This window comes from Python bivittatus, unplaced genomic scaffold, assembly GCF_059951505.1.
Source record: "Python bivittatus isolate LINGU-HERP-01145 unplaced genomic scaffold, Pbiv_v1 ctg000480_np1212, whole genome shotgun sequence".
In the NCBI taxonomy this organism is placed as follows: domain Eukaryota; kingdom Metazoa; phylum Chordata; class Lepidosauria; order Squamata; family Pythonidae; genus Python; species Python bivittatus.
Genome location: NW_028277075.1, coordinates 31,116,990 through 31,136,740, shown reverse-complemented (window position 1 = coordinate 31,136,740; position 19,751 = coordinate 31,116,990). Strand labels below are relative to the sequence as shown.

General features: G+C 38.8%; 1 protein-coding gene across 8 annotated transcripts in view; it reads left to right on the top strand.

Annotated features, from left to right (window-relative positions):
* Positions 1–19,751, top strand: part of GPHN (gephyrin) — a 284,049-nt gene that overhangs the window by 168,874 nt on the left and 95,424 nt on the right. For 4 of the 8 annotated variants that reach the window (XM_088145622.1, XM_088145623.1, XM_088145624.1 and 1 more), the window contains 3 exons: positions 3,087–3,153; positions 16,229–16,501; positions 18,325–18,432. In XM_088145622.1, coding sequence (XP_088001748.1) covers positions 3,087–3,153; positions 16,229–16,501; positions 18,325–18,432 — 448 coding nt within the window. The remainder of the gene's footprint in view (positions 1–3,086; positions 3,154–16,228; positions 16,502–18,324; positions 18,433–19,751) is intronic. The other 4 variants (XM_088145626.1, XM_088145627.1, XM_088145628.1 and 1 more) reach the window with 1 other exon arrangement.

Sequence of the window (19,751 nt, the reverse complement as noted above, 5' to 3'; positions counted from 1 at the left end):
CAATATTGAAATATGCTTAAATTAGGGATCAAGAATGAGCATTATACTTATCATATAAGATCATTTAAATGGGATTGCTGTTATGCTGTATGTTATTTTAAAAGTGGTCTGCAAAATACCATGTAAAAAGGCAAAAATCCCAAGAGAACACTGGAGACAGTATTGTAGTAGCCAGATGCTGCAATAATAGAAAAAGAAAACTAATATAGATTAGCCTCTAGAGTTCTCCATTTTAAAAATTCAGTAGCAAGTAGGTGAAAAAGTTAGTTGGCACTTCTATTTCAAGCAATGTACATTCATATCCACTTCCAATCTCTTTCACTTGGATGAGAGCTTTTGGGAAAAGACCAATATACAGGGATGGAGGCTTAGATTTCTTTCACATATCATTAATATAGATCACCTTCTAGAGTTAATTCAGTCAGGATTAAGTATGATTGATCAAATCTGTCAAAATAAGATATCACATGAAACATGATACAAGCAACTGTAACATCACTGAGCAACTGTAAGCCCTATTTAAATGACCAGTTTGTTTGTTTGTTTAAAGCATTTATATGGCCACCCATCTTAAACCATACTCTGGGTGGCTCACAACCCAAAAATAAAAACTATATACAGTATATCAACAATGAAATAAAAACATTAAAGAACAAAAAAGTCCTGGTACTACAGCTAAATTTTCCCATGTAGCCTACAAGTTTGTCCCATGCCAATCTCACTCTATCCCAGTGCTTGGGGGAAAAGCCAAGTCTTAAGTGCTTTTTGGAAGGTTAAAAGAGTAGGGGCCTGCCGGACCTCAGGAAGAAGGGATGGAGAATCAGCAGGGGCTACCATGGAAGAGGCATGCTTCCTAGGTCCCGTAAGATGGCAGCATTTAAGGGAAGGGACCGGGAAAGTGTCTACCCTATCCAATCTGGTGCAATGGCAGATGTCCTCAGGGATAGGTGGTTCCATTGTTAGCCCTGTGAGGTAATCCAGACAAGAAGCACAAACAGGAATACTAGCTCTATCTTTATTATAAGCTTACACATTAACAGAATCTTACAAGACTGAAAGTATTTCTCCCCTCCTTTCCTTTTACTCTCCAGAGAACAAGGGAGGGTCCCTTCTGAAACGTTTCCCATGCCCTCCCTCCTTCTGTGGGCTAAAATATCATTTACACACCAATTGTCCAGTCTGCAGCTCTCCCTCCTGTTTCCCAAGATCATTCCCACATACCATTACACTTCAAATAACCTGGTCTTTTGCCATATAGGGCTCCCAGTTGTAGCTTCCAGGTGGTCTTCAAGGGTAACCCCATGGAGAATACATTGCAGTAATCCAAGCAGGAAGTGACCAAAGCACGACCCACCATGAGCAGGCCGCCTGGTCCAGGAAAGGGTGCAATTGTCCCACAGAGTTTTCAGTCCAGGAGGACCCCCAAATTGCATACCAGCTCAGTCCAGGGAAGTGTCATGCTGTCCAGAATCAAAGATGACATATCACAAGGCCAGTGGGGCCAAAAACCAAAGCCATTCCATCTTGCCAGGGTTGAGTTGAAGCCGGTTTCTCCACATCCAGACCTGTACAGCTTCCAGACACTCAGCCAGCACTGCAATAGCATCACCTGCAGCTAGAGATGGAGATGTGTAGCTGGGTATCATTAGCATACTGATGGTACCTCACCCCATGCCATTGGATGACCTCACTCAGCAGTTTCATGTAGATGTTGAAGAGGAGAGGAGAAAGACCCGAGCCTTGGGGCACCCCACATTGCAGAAGCTTAGGGCTGAAAAGGATCCAGATAATCCACTTCATCCAGGGCCCTTTGCAGCTAAGTGCCCACCACCCTCTCAACAACCTTCCCTAAAAAGGGAAGGTTGGAGACTGAATGAGTTATCTAACATGGTTGGGTCCAAGGATGGCCTCTTAAGAAGGGGTACATCGCCTCCTTCAAGCCAGGTGGTACCTCCCCCCCCCACAAAGAGTAATTAAGCACCACTTGAACCCAACCATATGCCACCTCCCGGAGGGCCTTGACCAACCAGAAGGAGCATGGGTCCAGAATACAGGTGGCTAAGCACATAGCCACAAAGACCCTGTTCACTTCCTCAGGACCAACCAGCTCAAACTCCTCCCAGATAGCAAGGCTCAGATGTATCTGTCACTCCCAAAGGCTCTGTCCAGCCAGAGTGCAACTCCAAGTGAAGTGGAGCAACTTTGCCTAGCAGATGCTGAGAATATTCCTCAGTGCAGCCCTGCAGGGGCTCCCCAGCTCCTCCTTACCTAGGAGGAACCTGGTGACCCAAAACAGGGATTCTGGGCAGCTATCTGCAGATGCAATAAGGATGGAGAAGTAAGTGTGCCGCCCTTATCACCAAAAGTTAAGTCCTGATATAGGTGTTACTCACTTTTTGTCTTCCTCCAGTGGTGTTCTAGGCTTCTGTTGTGCTGTTTCATCTCTCAAACCTTGTTGGTAAACCATGGTGCTCTACAAGATCTGCGTACACAGAGAGTCTACACACATGGGATTCGGTCCAGGGCCCCTGTCATTCCAAGCCATGACAAGGGTGTCTGCTGAACCATGTGCCAGGGATTCGGGGAAAAATCCCAAGCTCCCTCTGAATCTACACTGGGTCCATCAGGTGCCTGGGGCATGCCAATCAAATAGGCCCCACCTCACCCCTGCAGTGAGGGGTGGCTGTGGAGAACTCTAGGGCCAAGAGACAGTGATCCGCCCATGCCAAGGGACTGATGTTAACATCCCCCAAATCCAGATCATGATGCCAGTGGTTTGCTTCAGAATAACTTGATCTAACAAATATGCCATTCCTTTCAAAACAATTAGTTCATTGTTTATGTGTGTATTTGTGAAAAAGCATTAATATTTCATTGATTAGCCAAGTAAAACTCATTTGATCATGAAGGTTTCTTTAATCAGCCTTATTTCTAAGAAAAGTTTATTTCCACTGAAGGAAGACCTCACCTTTTTGATATTGGTTAAAAAATATGTTTGATTAAAAACAACTGTTTGTTTCCTGTGTCTTAGTATTCCTCTCTCTCTCTCTCTCTCTCTCTCTCTCTCTCTCTCTCTCTCTCCCCAGACCCGTGTGTGGAATCAGAGGGAAAACGCTCATAATTAACCTTCCAGGTAGCAAGAAAGGGTCACAGGTAAGCAGTATTCTTCATGAGGAACTAGAGTCCTTTTGATGATTACAAAATTTCCTTCCATAAGTAGTAAACATAATGTGATGTAATCAACAGAAAAGATGAGCATTATTTTAATGAACATTTATTTATTATATTTCTATCCCACCTTTCATTTAGGAGCTCAAGGCACTCCTCCCACCCATTTTCCCCCACAATAACTCTGTGAGATAGATTGAACTAAAAGAGAATGAATGGTTCAAAGGCCCCCAATGAGCTTTCATAGCTGAGGATGGACTAGAACCTAAGTCTTCCCAATAATATTCCAGCACTTTAACCACTATTCCACACTGGCTCTCATATTTAGGATTAAAATCTGTAAAACTTTCAGAATCCTACTTCAGCTTAGTAAATGAAGGTATTTGCATTTTGGAGGTTTTAGACTCTAATTAATTAATTAGTAATCATTCCTTTCACTCCCATTTTGAAATAATGGGAAAGCAAAGCACATATTTTAACATAAAATGACATTCATTTATTAAAATGAAAGCATTGAATGCATTCAGACCTCCTTAAACCATAGCCATAACATATTAGTATCAAATTCTCTTCATAAACTTAATTTAGCTGAACATTTTCTGCTTTGTTGTGAAGTCCAAACTGAGAAATTGCGATTTGGATGATCTCTCCAAATCTAGATTGCATATCAGGATTTTATTTTAATTTTCAACCCCTGTTTAGAAGGATTATTCAAATCACAGTTTGCCAGGTCACATATCTCAGTAAATTGGTTTTACAAACATATATTATATTAAGCTGGGCACAGTGAGTAGATTATACATACATGATTCACTCATTAGTGTGTTTGAGTCTTTTGCAGTTGCAGGAAACCCAGATGCTTAGACTGGGGACAATAGTGCTAATATCTGGATTAGCATCATTAATATTAATCCCTGACAGCCAACATGCCCATATACAGTTTACAGTTTTATCTACTGGTTGGTCTGAGAAGTTCTTTACTATTTAACAGTTCCAAATATAATGTAATTCTGGAGTATAGTGCAAGAGCTATCTTGTGGATAGATTTCAGACAAAGCTACTTTACCTTTTAAACCCCAGTTCAGGTGGCCCCCTGACAGAAATGGAACATAATCCTGTATTTTTCTAGATTCATCTTAGACTTGGAGCCAACTCAACCACAAACTATAATTTGAACTATTAGAGAATGTGACATCTGAATGCAACTCTTGCAGTACAAATAATTGTAGAACTAAAGAATTTGTAGAATAATTTTTTATAATCTGGTTTTCAATATCTTGTTTATACTTGGATATGCTAACAAAATGAATAAATAATGGAAATAGTAGATATTTAACTATCAAACAATAATAATACTTAGCATGTCAGCCTCCCCCCCAATTATGCACAGACTGTTTCTAGATCCTTGATGAATTCTATCTTCTGTCCAGAAATTTAGACATTGTATTTTTTAAAATAGATATATCTATGTCCTTACAGATGATAATTGTTCAAGGGACTTCAGCCTATCTGTATATGTTGATACAGTGAAATAGGTAAATTTAAGAATGCCAAAGCTGAAAAATGAACATTAAAAAAGTAAAATGTGTCTCTGATCTAAAACTTGAATCCTGAATAGATACTGATTTTTCAGTACTTAAATGGTGTCAAGAAAACCTGTATTTTCTATGTAAACATTTGTCTATCATCAGACTCATTATAAATATTTCAAATAATATAAAATAGGAGATTTTTTTAATGTTTTAACAGTTGTGAGTATTTATAAGATTGGACTGCAGAATGAAGTTTCTAACTAAATGTAAATAACTTTTATAATATTTTAGAAGACAAAACTTAAAGTTTATTCCCCATATCCAGGCTATAATTGGGGGGGGGGAGCAGGATGACACAAAATGGACAAGACAACATTACGCATATGGGTGGGGCTGGGATATCCTATTTTGTTCTGGGGGAGGTTATGGCTATTTATTCTCTGTTAAATGGGGGAGGGGGAGGGATAGCACAATAAGACTTCCAAGTTTCTATTATTATAGGCTATCCCAGTCAGGTATAGTTCTAGTCTTCATGAGGAGTTGATTTTCTGGTCTGGTCTACCTAGTGAAGCTGATGCATATGTATATGTCATTCGTTGTACTTCTAGTGCTTCCTTTTTTAGTCATATTTTTCTTTGAGGGTTCATAAGCTATATTATTAGAGCTGTGAATTTGAGTGAAGTTAGAAAGCCAAGAAATTGTAAGCTCAGTAGACTAGATAATATTTACTTCATAACTACAATCCAGGCCAAGAATTTTTCACCTCTGCCAGAATGGCTAAGAATTCTTTAGTAGATCTATTTAGGCAATCTTAGATATTATTGGTTAGCAGGCCAAAGTCAGCCTTGAACCAATTTTGTTTTGCACTTAGAAGTCCTATCAAATTGCTGTCAATATTTGGTGAACAATTTTTATTTCAATTTGCTAGAGCATCAAGGTGAAATATGTTGAAACAGTAAATTTCATTCAAAACAACATTAAAGTTCCTTTATATGAGGTAAAAGTGTTCTAGCATTTAATGTATCTCTTTATTTGTATAGCATATATATGTAAGTTACAAATTTAGACATATGTTTGCATATATACTACATAACTTGGTTTTGGATGGTGTCAACTTTATGGCTGGGTGATGACTACTGAAAGAATTTGTGCAGTGAAATGGAAACTATACATTGGCAGACAGTTGCAGAGGCTTCCACATTTCTTCCCATAGCTCAAGCAGTACACCGTATAACTATTTCACTTATCTTCATTCAAACTGAAGAAAAGCAAATCCCATAATCCTGTTTCTCTTTGATATGGTAGAGTGGCTATCTTTAGAGTCTTTAGTTTTTTTGTCTTTATATTCCAATTCTTTACTTGTACTTACATTATGAATTATAATTGTGTATAACTAGGGATGAGTTCACAGTATGAAATATTTTGGACTTCTGGAATTTTAAATCAGTAAAGAGTACAAAAAACACTGTTCAAGGGATTTTTCCTGAAGGTAATATTGCCTAATCTGCTCGATATAAACTTTTATTCCTAAAAATTGAAGTACTTTTACACAATGTCCTGTAATAAGCTTAATTTTGTCTAAGAGGAAATGGTATATAAAAAAATTGGATGTTCTCTTTTAATTCAAAGTGAGTGAGTAATAAGCTCTATATGTAAATCCCAGTTGCAGAGACAAAAGAGCAAGACATAGCCTTTTACAGCCTGAGCACCCTTCAGAAGTATTGAGCAACTCCCAGAATTACCCAAGCAGCATGGCTATTGCTTATAATTTCTAGGAGTAGAAATCCACATATCCAGGCAATGCCCGAGTTGGAGAATACTGCCCTGGGTTATTGTTTACGCTTGCTCAGAATTGTAAGGACACTCTTGGTTGCCACGGGATACTTTTTTAAATCTCCTATCCAGAACTGCTATTGGTGAGATGTTAAAATAGGAGCTTAATGTACTTGGATAGATTTAGACACTAGTCTAAATAGTATTACTTAAAACTGTAACAGCAATAGCATTAGTAAAAGACACCCTCTCCTCGTTTAACAACCACAATCTGTTCCTTAAATCAGAAGCAATACAGTTGCTAAGTGAACACGTGACTGAGAGAGAGAGAGACACCACAAAGATCACTGGTTGCTGTTGTCTCATTTAGATAAAGGTCTCTCATATAGTGTTCTGTGCCTGACCCCACCCCACCCCCATTTTTTGCCTCCACACAGGGCAGAGAGATTGCTTAAACAAGCTATCTCTTCCTGAGCTACTTTTCTCCCTAGTGCCTAAGGCAAGTTAACAAGCTCAGCTCTGCTGCCTGAAACTGACCAGACCTTAATCAGTTTTATATTGAAGGCTTTTGTAGTCAGGCACACAAAATTTGGTCATAAATGTGCACATTGGTCAGATTTTTTTTTAAATGACCATCATATTTGCGAATGGTTGCTAAATGAGGTAGCCACTAAATGAGGAATGGCTATATTAGAAGGTAGAAATCCTGATAAAAGTAAATATGTAATTATTTAAACAACAGCCCAAATTATATTTCAGACAGTTAAAAATAAGCAGAATATACCTCTTATCATTTATTGATAGAAGACCAAAATATAGTTGATTAAGTTTGGGCTGAGATTTAGTACTATATTTTTTCAAGCTTATTGTCATATCCATAAGGAATTCTAAATGTTTTAAATACATTTTGTATATTTCAGTTATATGAAATATATGTTTATCTGGAATAAATGGATGAATGTAATAATATGTATTTTAAATGGAGTATAATAAATTGAATATGGGAAGAAACATTCTTCATCACATTCCTCATACATATGCATTCTCTGCTGAAACCCAATCATAAGCATTTTTATAGCTGAGGAAAGTGGTGGGAGTTGCAGCTCCACTGTATATTATTTATTTGTTTGTTTGTTTATCAAATATACAGTATATTGCCGCCCATCTCACACAAAGTGACTCTGGGCAGCATACAATAAAAGTTGTATCTGCCTCCCTGCTGCATAGCAACCTCCCTGCCTGAGCTCCTTAATTCCATCTCCAGGTTGGCAGTGGAGTTCCCCAGATTTATGGTCTTGGGGGATTTTAATGTCCCTTCCCTGGGAGTGGGATCTGAGGTGGCTCAGGAATTCATGGCCACCATGATGGCTGTGGGCCTATCCCAGGTCATCCAGAGCCTGACACGGAACAGTCTGACACTGTCGGAGCAGTGGCTATGTAATCTGCAATTGGGAGAATTGTTGGTGTCCCCCTTGTCATGGTCAGATTACGCCGTGATTACCATGGGATTATCTGACATCACTATCCACTGCAGGGAGGCTGGACCCATTAGACTGCTCTGCCCCCAGTGACTGATGGACCCAGATGGGTTCCAGAGGGAGCTAGGAGCTGTTCCTACTGGTCTGCTGCACAGCCCACCTGAAGCCTTGGTTGCTGCCTAGAATAAAAGGGTGGCTGAGGCTTTGGATAGTATCGTGCCTATGCGACCTCTCCCTTCCCGTGGATCCTGTCACTCCCCGTAGTTTACAGAGGGGTTGAGGGAGATGAAATGAGAGATGAGACGTCTAGAGTGTTGCTGGTGCTCATCTAAAGACAAACTCAACCGAACATGGGTTAGAGCCGCTATTAAGGCCTACCAAATGGCAGTAAGGGCGGCAAAACAACAGCACTCCTCCACCTTTATTGTATCTGCAGATTGCCACCCCACAGCCCTGTTTTGGGTGATACTTGCCCTCTTGGGTACAGGGGGCCCATACAACTTTTTGCAGGGTCATGTGGAAGAATTTGCTTAGCATCTGTTGGATAAAATCACTCAAATTTGTTCGCAGTTGGACGCTGGCTTTGCTGCAGGTCCTTGGGAGGTGCCTAGGGTGGAGTTATCTGGGAATGGTTTGAACCTGTTGGACCTGAGGAAGTGGACAGGGTCCTTAGGACTGTGCGTCAGCCATCTGTTCTCTAGATCCATGCCCCTCTTGGCTTGTGAAAGTAGCCCAGGGGGTGTCATGTGGGTGGGTTCTGGCAATGGTGAATGCTTCTTTACGTAAGGGGGTTGTTCATGCACCTCTTAAGGAGGCTTTGGTTTGCCCCCTCCTCAAGAAGCCATCACTGGACCCCATGATACTAGACAATTTTTGTCCAGTATCCAACCTCCCCTTTTTGGGGAAGGTGATTGGGAAGGTGATTGCACAGTAGCTTCAGAGGACCTTGGATGAAGTGGATTATCTGTATCCTTTTCAGCCAGAGTTCTGGCCTGAGTATAGTACAGAAACAGCATTGGTCACACTTTTGGATGATCTGGCGTGGGCGGGATGGTGGTTGTGCATCCATCCTTGCCTTACTTGACCTCTTGACGGCTTTCGATACCATCAATCATGGTGTCCTTCTGGACCAACTCAGAGAATTGGGGGTGGGCGGCATGATATTGTGCTGGTTCACCTCCTTCCTCCAGGGTCTGTTCCAGTCAGTGGTGACTGGGGAGGAGAGATCCCGATGTGGGGTGCCACAGGGGTTGGTGCTCTCACCTCTCCTATTTAACATCTACATGAGATTGCTGGGTGAGCTCATCCGTTGCCATGGGGTGAGGTATCATCAGTATGCTGATGATACTAAATTGTACATCTCCCCCGGTGGCTTATGCAATGTTTTGGTCATCCTATCTCGGTGTCTGGAGGCTGTGAGGATCTGGATGGGAAACAACCGGCTTCAACTGAACCCTGGCAAGACTGAGTGGCTTTGGGTTTTGAGCCCCTCTGGTTCTAGGAATTTACCATCTTTGGTACTGGATGGGGTCTCACTGCCCCAAACAGACCCTATGCACAGTCTGAGGGTCTTCCTGGACTCACGACTCCTGCTCGAAGAGCAGGTGGCAGTCGTAGCTAGGAGGGCCTTTGCGCAACTTTTATTGTGCCCCAGTTGTGCCCATTCCTAGATCAGAGGGACCTATTCATGGTCACTCATGCCCTAGTCACCTCCTGGTTAGACTACTGCAATGTACTCTACAGGGGGCTGCCCCTGAAGAGTATCTGGAAACTTCAGCTGGTGCAAAATGCAGCAGTGCAAGCAGTTATGTGTGTTTCTAGTAGGATGCACGTTACATCTATGCTTTGCGAGCTGCACTGGTTACCAGTTTGTTTCCAGGTCCAGTTCAAAGTGCTGGTGTTTACCTTTAAAGCCCTTCATGGCATGGGACCGGCTATCTGAGGGACCGCCTCTCCCTGATTTCATCTGCCCATCCTACCAGATCCAGCAAAGAGGGCAAGTTACAGGTTCCGTCACCTAGGGAGCTACTGTACATTTAGCAAGCCCCAGGCAGAAGGCCTTTTCTGCTGTGGTGCCTGCGCTGTGGAATCTTCTACCCCCTGAGGTGAGGTTGGCCTCATCATTGTTGAGCTTCCAGAGGTCCCTTAAGACTTGGTTATGCCAGAAGGCCTGGGGACCCCAGGGGATGCGGGAATTAGTAAGGTGGCTCCCTTATTTTTAACATCCTTTTATTCTCTGCTTTACTTTGCTTTTTATATTTTTTATGTATTTATTGACTGTTTTTAGCTTTGCTGTACGCTGCCCAGAGTCCTCACCACCCGCCCTATTGAGTCTCTGCAGCTGCACCCTCACAAACAAGCTGCCATAGCTTTACTGCAGCCGTATCAACTGAAAAACTACTTCCACTCGATTTCTCTTCTCCTGCAGGAAGGGAAATAGGGAAAGCAGCTGTTCAGCCATTCTGTGGGGGAAAGTGGGTCATTTGGTGCTGGGAGAACTGGCACCAAAAAACCTGCCTTCCTACCTCTCCCTGCTTTTCCTTCCACTTATGGGTTAGCAAGAGAAGTAGGAGAGGTGGCTTTTTGGCAGAGTACGAGCACCCTGATTCTCCAACTGCCAAACAGTTGATGGTTCTGTAAATCAGCAGCCAAGGACCAGAAGGTAGACATACCCACTGTAGCATCAGGTGGCCACTAGGAGTAGGGCAGGATCTCTTCCCTAAATTTACCTTGAAACAATAGACTGCAGACTGACCACTCAGCATGGCTTATGCTAGCAGAAGTTTTTAAAAATCACTTTTGAGGTGAAGCAAAATAAGACAAGCAGAGGCCACCTTCATGGAGGGCCAGGAGTAGGTTGAGGACGCTGTTATACGTTCTTGTCCTCAATGTATGATTCATGGACGTGCAGATGAGCCCAGTAATGTGGTCTGAGCTGACTGCTGTAAACATTCTGTGGATGTTGCAGGAAGGAAAGAATTGTTGGAATCTCCCTTCTTATAACTTTTGCACTTTTCTTCTAGTTAACTAGTTCATTAATTTTCCATTCATGAGACAAAACAACAACAACAATACAGGAAAAAGGTTGGCTTAACTTTAACTGATGTACAAGGCTCTTTTGCAGTCACATTTGTATCATCTTTCTCTGGCCTGTGCATGCACACTTAGGGGGTTGGCACTAAGCACAGCAATATTTCAGAAGCTTCAAGAAAAAAACAAACCTTTAGCTCAAGGGGACAGTCCCTATCTGTTATGTGCATTCCTTGAGATGGAGGTAAACACTTTCTTGTCCAATTCCCTTTTTAGCAACTCTAGAGCAATGTCTAGAGAATCATCTCTACATTTTAGGGTTTGTTGCTTTAATGTTTCTTTCTTTGTGCTTTCAAGTCATTCCATCAACTTTCCTCAAATAATTAACTTCTTATAATACTAAACAACTAGTAAATAAGTAAATGGATATATTGTTCTAACCACAGGTCATAACAGTATAGCGTAATATAAAATTTAATAAAGCAAAATTACAATAAAACAAAATAAAATTTAAAAAAATAATACAAAGTGTGGTAGGTGTAAAAAAAATGGATCAAGATAAAATCAGGGCTACAGTTAATAACTTTAAAATTTTCTGTCTAAATTTAAATGACAACAAAGCAAAATAGCAACCTGGCTACTAATAGTTGGAAACAAATAGGAAACACATCTGTAAGAAGATAATTCAACTGTTTAAGGTCTGAGCCCTTAAATTCATCTAGCGTCACTTATTTGGCCCTGATCTCATCATAAATAAGGCAGTGAAGGACATAGGAGTAAAGTCCTCCTCTGCTGAACAAATAAAAAAGCTCAGTTTGAAGGGGAAACGTCCCCACAAAGGACAAAGAAAGTTTAGTACTGTATACCTTGCCTAAAATTTACAAATATAGCTGTCAGTGAGCAATTCTTTCTTGGAGCTGCCTTTTAAATCCTGGAAGTGAAATTTCAGCCTATGCCTTCAGTATTATTGTCTTTGGTATTGTTCTTAACAAGCTCAAATTTCAATGAATCCAGCTCTGATTATAAATTATTTTAGCATAAGGGAATTTCTGCTGACCCTTAGGTATGCACATGTGACATCATCACAAAAGAGGTGGAGCTTGCATTGCAACACTTATTTTGTCATTTGCTCCTTCCCCCATGGCAGACACCCATATGCAACTTTTACTCGGATCCCTCTTTAGGTGCTACATGCAGTCTGTTCTCAAAGCTGCAGTTAATAACTTTAAAGGAGATCTTGCATCGTTTGGATTGCTTGTCCAGTATTTAGAGATGGCTTATTTCCAATAGGTTTCTCAGTTATCACATCAATAGCAAGCACTTTCTTGTGGTGAGATTGAAAGTTATTTTGAAAGTTGTTGCCATATATTGTCATGCCTTGTCATGGTTCATTGCTTTCCCTGTGGCATCAAGATTCTTTTTTCAGAGACCAAACTCCTTTTTCTTCAAGACAGAATACATCCTTAAACAAGTTGAAAAAAATATGTTCATAATACTGCTTAATGACACTGGAGTTGCTGGCCAGAAATGGTCGGCACTCCAGCGGTTCAAGCCCAGCTCCACGTGATGGGGTGAGCTCCTGTCATTCGTCCCTAGCTCCTGCCTGCCTAGCAGTTTGAAAGCATACAGTCCTGTGAAAAAGAAAGGACACCCTCTTTGATTTCTATGGTTTTACGTATCAGGACGTAATAAAAAACATCTGGTCCTTAGCAGTTCTCAAAAGTAGGTAAATACAACCTCAGATGAACAACAACACATGACATATTACACCATGTCATCATTTATTTTACAAAAAGAAAGCCAAAATGGAGAAGCCATGTGTGAAAAACTAAGTACACTTTATGATTCAATAGCTTGTAGAACCACTTTTAGCAGCAATAACTTGAAGAAATCATTTTCTGTATGACTTTATCAGTCTCTCACATCATTGTGGAGGAATTTTGGCCCAGTCTTCTTTACAACATTGCTTCAGTTCATTGATGTTTGCGGGCATTTGTTTATGCATAGCTCTCTTGAGGTCCCGCCGCAGCATTTCAACTGGGTTGAGGCCTGGACTTTGACTGGGCCATTGCAACACCTTGATTCTTTTCTTTTTCAGCCATTCTGTTGTAGCTTTGCTGGTGTGCTTGGGATCATTGTCCTGTTGCATGATCCAATGTTGGCCAAGCTTTAGCTGTTGGACAGATGGCCTCACATTTGACTGTAGAATATTTTGGTATTTTGGCTTCCCTTTTGTAAAATAAATGATGACATGGTATAATATGGCATGTGTTATTGTTCATCTGAGGTTGTATTTACCTACTTCTGAGAACTGCTAAGGACCAGATGATTTTTATTATGTCCTGATATGTAAAACCATAGAACTCAGAGAGGGTGTACTTTCTTTTTCACACAACTGTACCATCCACGAGTAGATAAATAAGTACTCCCATTTCGGTGGGAGGAAATGCTGGTGGCGCTTTGCACAGGGAACAGGAATCAATTGCTGGACTCTCCTAGACACGATCGGCGGAAGACAAAATCCAATCAACAGAAGACTGGCGGAGGAAGAAAGCCCAGATGATCCGACTTCCCTGCGACAGCCGCTGGCCAAGTTTAGTTAATGTAATTGTTAATATGTAATTGTTAATATATAAATAATGTTGTAAGCTGCCCAGAGTCTCATGTAAAAGCATTATGAGCAGCCATATAAATATGATGTATGTATGTATGTATGTATGTATGTATAAATAAATAAATAAATAAATATTATTCCGATAATGTCTATTGATTCTTCCTCTTATTTTTTTATAATATTTCATTGAGATTTTAAAGATACATATTTAAAAATTAGAAATGAAAAGGAAAATTTGAAACACAAAATATAAAGAAAAGGAAAAGAAAAAGTGAGATAAAGTAAAAGAAGAAAAGATATGAAAAATAGATAACTTCCAATTTATCTCTGGTCAGAAATAATAAGGCTATGATAAGTGCTAGTTTTTAATACATTAAATAGGAATAATTCTTTGTCTAAATATATCTATTGATTCTTCCTCTTAGTGAACTCAGTTTCTCAAGGCCATTTCTGACCTTATCTGTAAATTGTCTTACTCATTTCCACATGTGGATATGTGTCCAGAAATTATAATTAAAGTTCAATTTTCTTATTAATACTGATATTTTTCAAATGTTGTTTTCCCTGGTTAAATAACCAAGCCCCATCCCAACTGTAGACTTGTAGCTTTGTTTTCTGTTTTGTGATTAAAAGTAACTTGACTTGAATGGTGTTAGTTTTGGGACTATCCCTTCAAAAGTGAGATTAGAATAATGCTGCACTTTGAACATTTTCATTTTTGTTCTCTGCCAAAATACAGCTCCATTGTGCTTGGCTTACAGAAAATCACTTTAAGAACATCAGTTTCAGGTTTTAAAAATTCCTGCTTGAAAAGCTGTATTTTTATTTGGGCCTTCCTGGCATTTTTAGGGGGAAAAAAACTCTGAGATTGTGTGCTCTCTGTACTTTCATTATACGCAGTGGCTAGGAAAACTATTTGTTATGGGGATAGAAAAGTATGTCTTACATTCTTGAAGGTTATGAGGTTATTTTGGTCTAAACACTGATTTCTCAGTTGTGTGGCTTTATAAACAACTACTGTATGGAAAAATTATTATTCACATATACTTATTTTGGGGCTCTTATTCCTTTGTATGGAAAGTAGAGTCACAGTACAGAAGTTGGTCATCCCTGTACCATGCTTCTCCCTCCCTCCCTTTCTTCACACAACCTGTGATTAACCTGAAATCATAACCATAAGATAAAGAAATCACCATTAGCATAGATGGTTTGAAAAGGGACAGCCTATCAGAATATAGGGAGAATGCTGGATTAATTGAATTGTTGTAAGATCTGAAAAAGTGCTCCATTTTTCATTGTTCTTTTTTTCCCATAGGGTAATTCCTGTAGGTATTCCTAGCCCACTCCCCCCAACCACTTAATCTAAAAGTATAAAGTGGATCTCCTTTAGCAATGTAGAGTAAGCTGATTTATTTGAAGCAAATATAGAGGGCAGGTAGATTGATAGCATAGTGTGCCTCTGAAAAATAGATAGTATTATAAGAACAGGCAAGCCAAGTACAGTAAATAATAGAGAAGATGTTAGTGAGTTAGTAACTAGAGACTTTAATACAACTACAGAAGGCTATTTCTTAGGAGTTTTTAGTGTCCTGTCACAGTAATGATGAAAGAATGTTCTTTAGTCCTTTAAGCCAAGTTAAGCTAATTTGTTTAATATGTTGTCTGCCAATACATGTTAAATTTTAAAAGCAAGTAAGGGAAATAATGATGTTCAAAGGACTGAAGTGTCCTGTATAAATCTATTTGCTCAGTAAACCTTGACAGTCATATTTTAGGATTTCACTGGGAGATAATTTCAATTCTAGAACTGCTGACAATACTACATATTTATTTATTTATTTATTTATTTATTTATTCAATCAATCAATCAATCAATCAATCAAATTTATATGCCCTCCATCTCACTATATAAGTGACTCTAGGTGGCTTACAAGTAAAAAAGCGATAAAAAAAACAATAAAAATCTTAACAAAAATATACAATGTTAAAAGACAGAGAGAGTGTCCTCAAGCCACCAACAACCCCCGTGCTGCAAACCCCTATTGGTACTTCTTTATCTAGACTTTATCTAAATTATTGCAACTTTCTGAAATAATTTCAGACATTCCAAGTTTAATATGTAGAATGGAGAAGACCAAGAAATTCTAATAACAGACTATTTGTAAGAGGTTTTATTGACTATAAAATCAAAAGGAATCCAGGGGAAAAAATGGTTCAGGCATCAGAAAATTAAGATGTTAGGTTTGCTATCTTTCCTAATATGGATACTAAAATAAGAACTAATACTTTAAAAAAGATTAACAACAAAGCAAAATAATATACAGTTTTAATACTATATAAATGATAAAATAAGTAGGTATTACCTAACTTTTTGCAACATTTTCTTCAACTAAAACTTCTGTTAGTTTCTATTTTGCAAGCCATATAAAATATGCTAAAAAGGGGGGAAAGGAAAGCCTAGATATTGTGAAGTTTAAAAAAAATTCTGGCAAATTCAAAATTTGCATAAAATGTACAAAAAACACACTAAGTATACTTATTCAGATCTTTATTCAATTTTAATATTAGAACTGCTCAATATATACTATATTTTCTAGGTAAGTTTTCACTGTCATTTTTCTCATTATGCACAGGAATGCTTTCAATTTATACTGCCAGCCCTACCTCATGCCATTGACCTTTTACGGGATGCCATTGTAAAAGTAAAAGAGGTTCATGATGAACTTGAAGATCTACCTTCACCACCACCACCTCTTTCTCCTCCTCCAACCATCAGCCCTCACAAGCAGACAGAAGACAAAGGTGTACAGTGTGAGGAAGAGGAGGAAGAGAAAAAAGATAGTGGAGTTGCTTCAACAGAGGATAGTTCCTCCTCGCATATAACTGCTGCAGCCATTGCAGCAAAGGTGAGTTGAGGTTCTATAAAAAGGAGCACATAGGTTTCTATCTCAGGTATTTTCTGTGTATAGGTAGGGATCAATCAAGAGTGATGCTGATTATTTTTTTCATTCTGTAGCTACAACAATAAAATTTCTAGATGGTTAATCACATTTTTTTCTATATATATCATGCTCCCTTCACTTTTTTACATGAATTATAAAGATATCTAATTGTGCATCTGTCAAAAGGGGAAGGAACTTCTGCTTGAGTAAGAAAAGATTCCCAATTGCTGTTAGTTTTCTTTTTTTTTCCAGTTGAAAAGTTCATGTCACACTGAATACTGTTCCTGTGTTCTCCATAGTCACACATGCGGCATTTTAGTAGGTTCAGAGGATTGCAGGAAAGGGGAAAGAGGGGAGAATGCACTGGCTCCAGGTACATCCGAGGGTGCTATAAATGATATCATTGCCTTAAGTTCAAACACCAATTATGTGGGAGCAGTTCTTTTTAGTGGCAATTCATTTATCATCATTTTCTGGTGATAGTGCAGTAGAAACCTTGTAGAGCACCAAAACCTCAAATTAATTATCTATTTACTGAAAGACTGTTGCTGCTTTTGCAAATTTTTCAATAAGTTCTGAGTATACCACTCAAACTTCATAATGGCAAGCTTCAATTAAAAAAAAAACTAAATCAGCTTTATTAGTATATCTGTCTTTTTCATTACCAAAGTACACATATTTTTGTCTGTTATGAATCTAAATAAAGTACAGTATATTTTGACCCAAGATTTGAGAAATTTGAGACATAGCAAATTCCTGCTGAATTATGGGCAATTTCTGGAACAGGAAACCAGGAGTGTAATCCTTTGCATATATTTTTGAAAATCTATCCCATCTAAGTTCAATGGACTTCCAGTAAAGATATTCAGGATCGTGGAATAGTTGTTTGGGCCATGATGTCTAAATAGCCTGAAATCTGTTACATCTCACTTAACGAAGTGAATGCTGAAAGCCTTATATCCTCTTCAAGTTTAAAACATTTAGTCAAATGTTGTATATTAACATAATGAAACCAATCAATTGCCAACAGTAGAAGCTGAATATTTATTAATAGTTCATAATAGTATTTAAGATCATGCTCTCCTCAGTCTAGTTGCAGTGTTCTAAACAGCTCTTGCCAATACACATTCAGACAAGGAAAATACAGGTATGTTTGTTTTTAGGGTAGCACACATAGCTCCTATTAAAATGCCACAGGTAAGTGATTGAAAAATTGCAGCTTACTCCTGGGCATTGCAAAGGAGTCTGAAAATTTCTTGTGAAGCTGTATTAGTTTCAATTTTTCAGTTTATTTTTATGTTTAATAATTTTCCCTTAAGAGCTAAAAATATTATGCTGGTGGAGGGGGAAGTATTCCTACGTTTATTCCACAACAATCTAGTAAAGTAGGTTGGGCTAAGAAAATGACTGGCCCATAGCTCAAAGTCACCCAGTGAGCTCTTTGCTTGAATGTGGATTTGACTGTAGGTCTCTCTAGCTGAGGCTTTTTACTCAATGGTATGCCACAAAGTCAGCATTCATCTTTACTCCGTAACAGGAAAAAAGCCAATTAGAACCAGGAGGTACACTTGTATACTTTCTTTCCTCAATATCTAAGGTGAATTGGATGACAGAATGAGAATCTAATTAAAAGCAGAAAATACCTGAGAGCTAAACTGTGCTCATTTAAATACCTTGCATTTAGGTATGCCACCTGTTTTCACCCTCATCCCCTCTATGCCATTTTGCTTGTTTAGCTTCATATTTTCGTGCCATTGTATTCATGGTTGTTATGTATTGTACATTAGAAGCATCCATCCTATACCAGTTCTGCTGTTATCATGGCAAAAGGTGAACATCCCATTCCTGGTCTCATCTGTTATTCCTATCACGCACCAGACAGTGCAGGAGAACCGGTAAGACACACCTACCAGAATGTTTCGCATTGATATCTGCAGTCAGACTGCTTGCCTTCTCATTGTATGTTACAAGGAGCTACAGCTACTTACTTTATTGTCAATGACATACTGTGTTGCTCTCTGAGCAAACAAGTTCTAAATTTCTGTTCTGTAGATTTTTATCAAACATACAGTGTTTAACATTTATTTTAGATGTGAAGTATTCATTTTAAAATCTGTTGCTCTCTGATTGAACACTTGTTTTGGTTTAGATTCATTCACCTCTGGAGACTGCTCAGAAGTTTTTGACATCACATTTCTGTTACCATAACACTAAAGTATTCTTCTTTGTTTCAAAGGAGCTTTGGTGCCTGCATTTTCAAATCACTTGGCTTTGGATAATATGCAGATATTTCTGGTAGATGCTTTTACTGATTATCCAATGCTGATATTTTTTTAACCACTTGCTCATCATATTCCAGTACTCTTTTTTTTTTTTTTTTACTTTGTTTCACTCACAAAATGAAAACTTCAGAGATAATACCTAAAATGCCTTGCACATGTTTGTCATTGCCCCCTTCTAAATTGGTCAGGTATCAAATCCTCTGTTGCATTCTAATTAGAATCTGAATGATAACCTCTTTCTAATTCTGAAAAACAGTATTTGCCAGTGTTAGAAAGCTGAAGTTACGAGCATCAGTAAAAGATCCATAACTAAATAAAACTACCATGAGTAAGCTTGCCTCTTTAACTTTTTTCCTGTAAGCAGCTAGAATATTCATATCTATACTGCTGTTGTTCTAGATAGACAGGCTCTAGTTGGAGAGGAGCCAGGCTCGGGGGGAGCAGGGCAGTGCTCTTTCTTTTGACCTTCCCTTTTTTACAATTCAGAGAGAAGACAGACTCTCTCTCCCTGTTCCAGTTCCTTGTAAAAAATAGGTGGATGAAGGAGAGAAATCGGGTGGGAAGGAGTCTCTCCATTTCCTTGTAGTAGCCCTAACTTTATTGCAGGAATGGGAATTGAAACACAATTGCTCCACAAGGAATACACAGTAGGACTTTCATAACCACAAGAATAAAGTTAGCTGGAATAATTCCCATTATAACAGCAAATGGAATTTTTTTCTCCTTTATATACATGCTGATTCAACAAACAAACCAAGTATAGGCCTACTTTATCTGTTTTTTTTTCCTTGTGAAATATAAAGCTAAAATAATTACCTTCATCTTTTTAAAGCTTATTCCACTCTTATTGTTATAGCTCATCAGTTCATCACTATCCTAAAAAATCTGTGAATGTGGCCATGTGTAATGAATTAATTTTGTTAGTTAAGAAA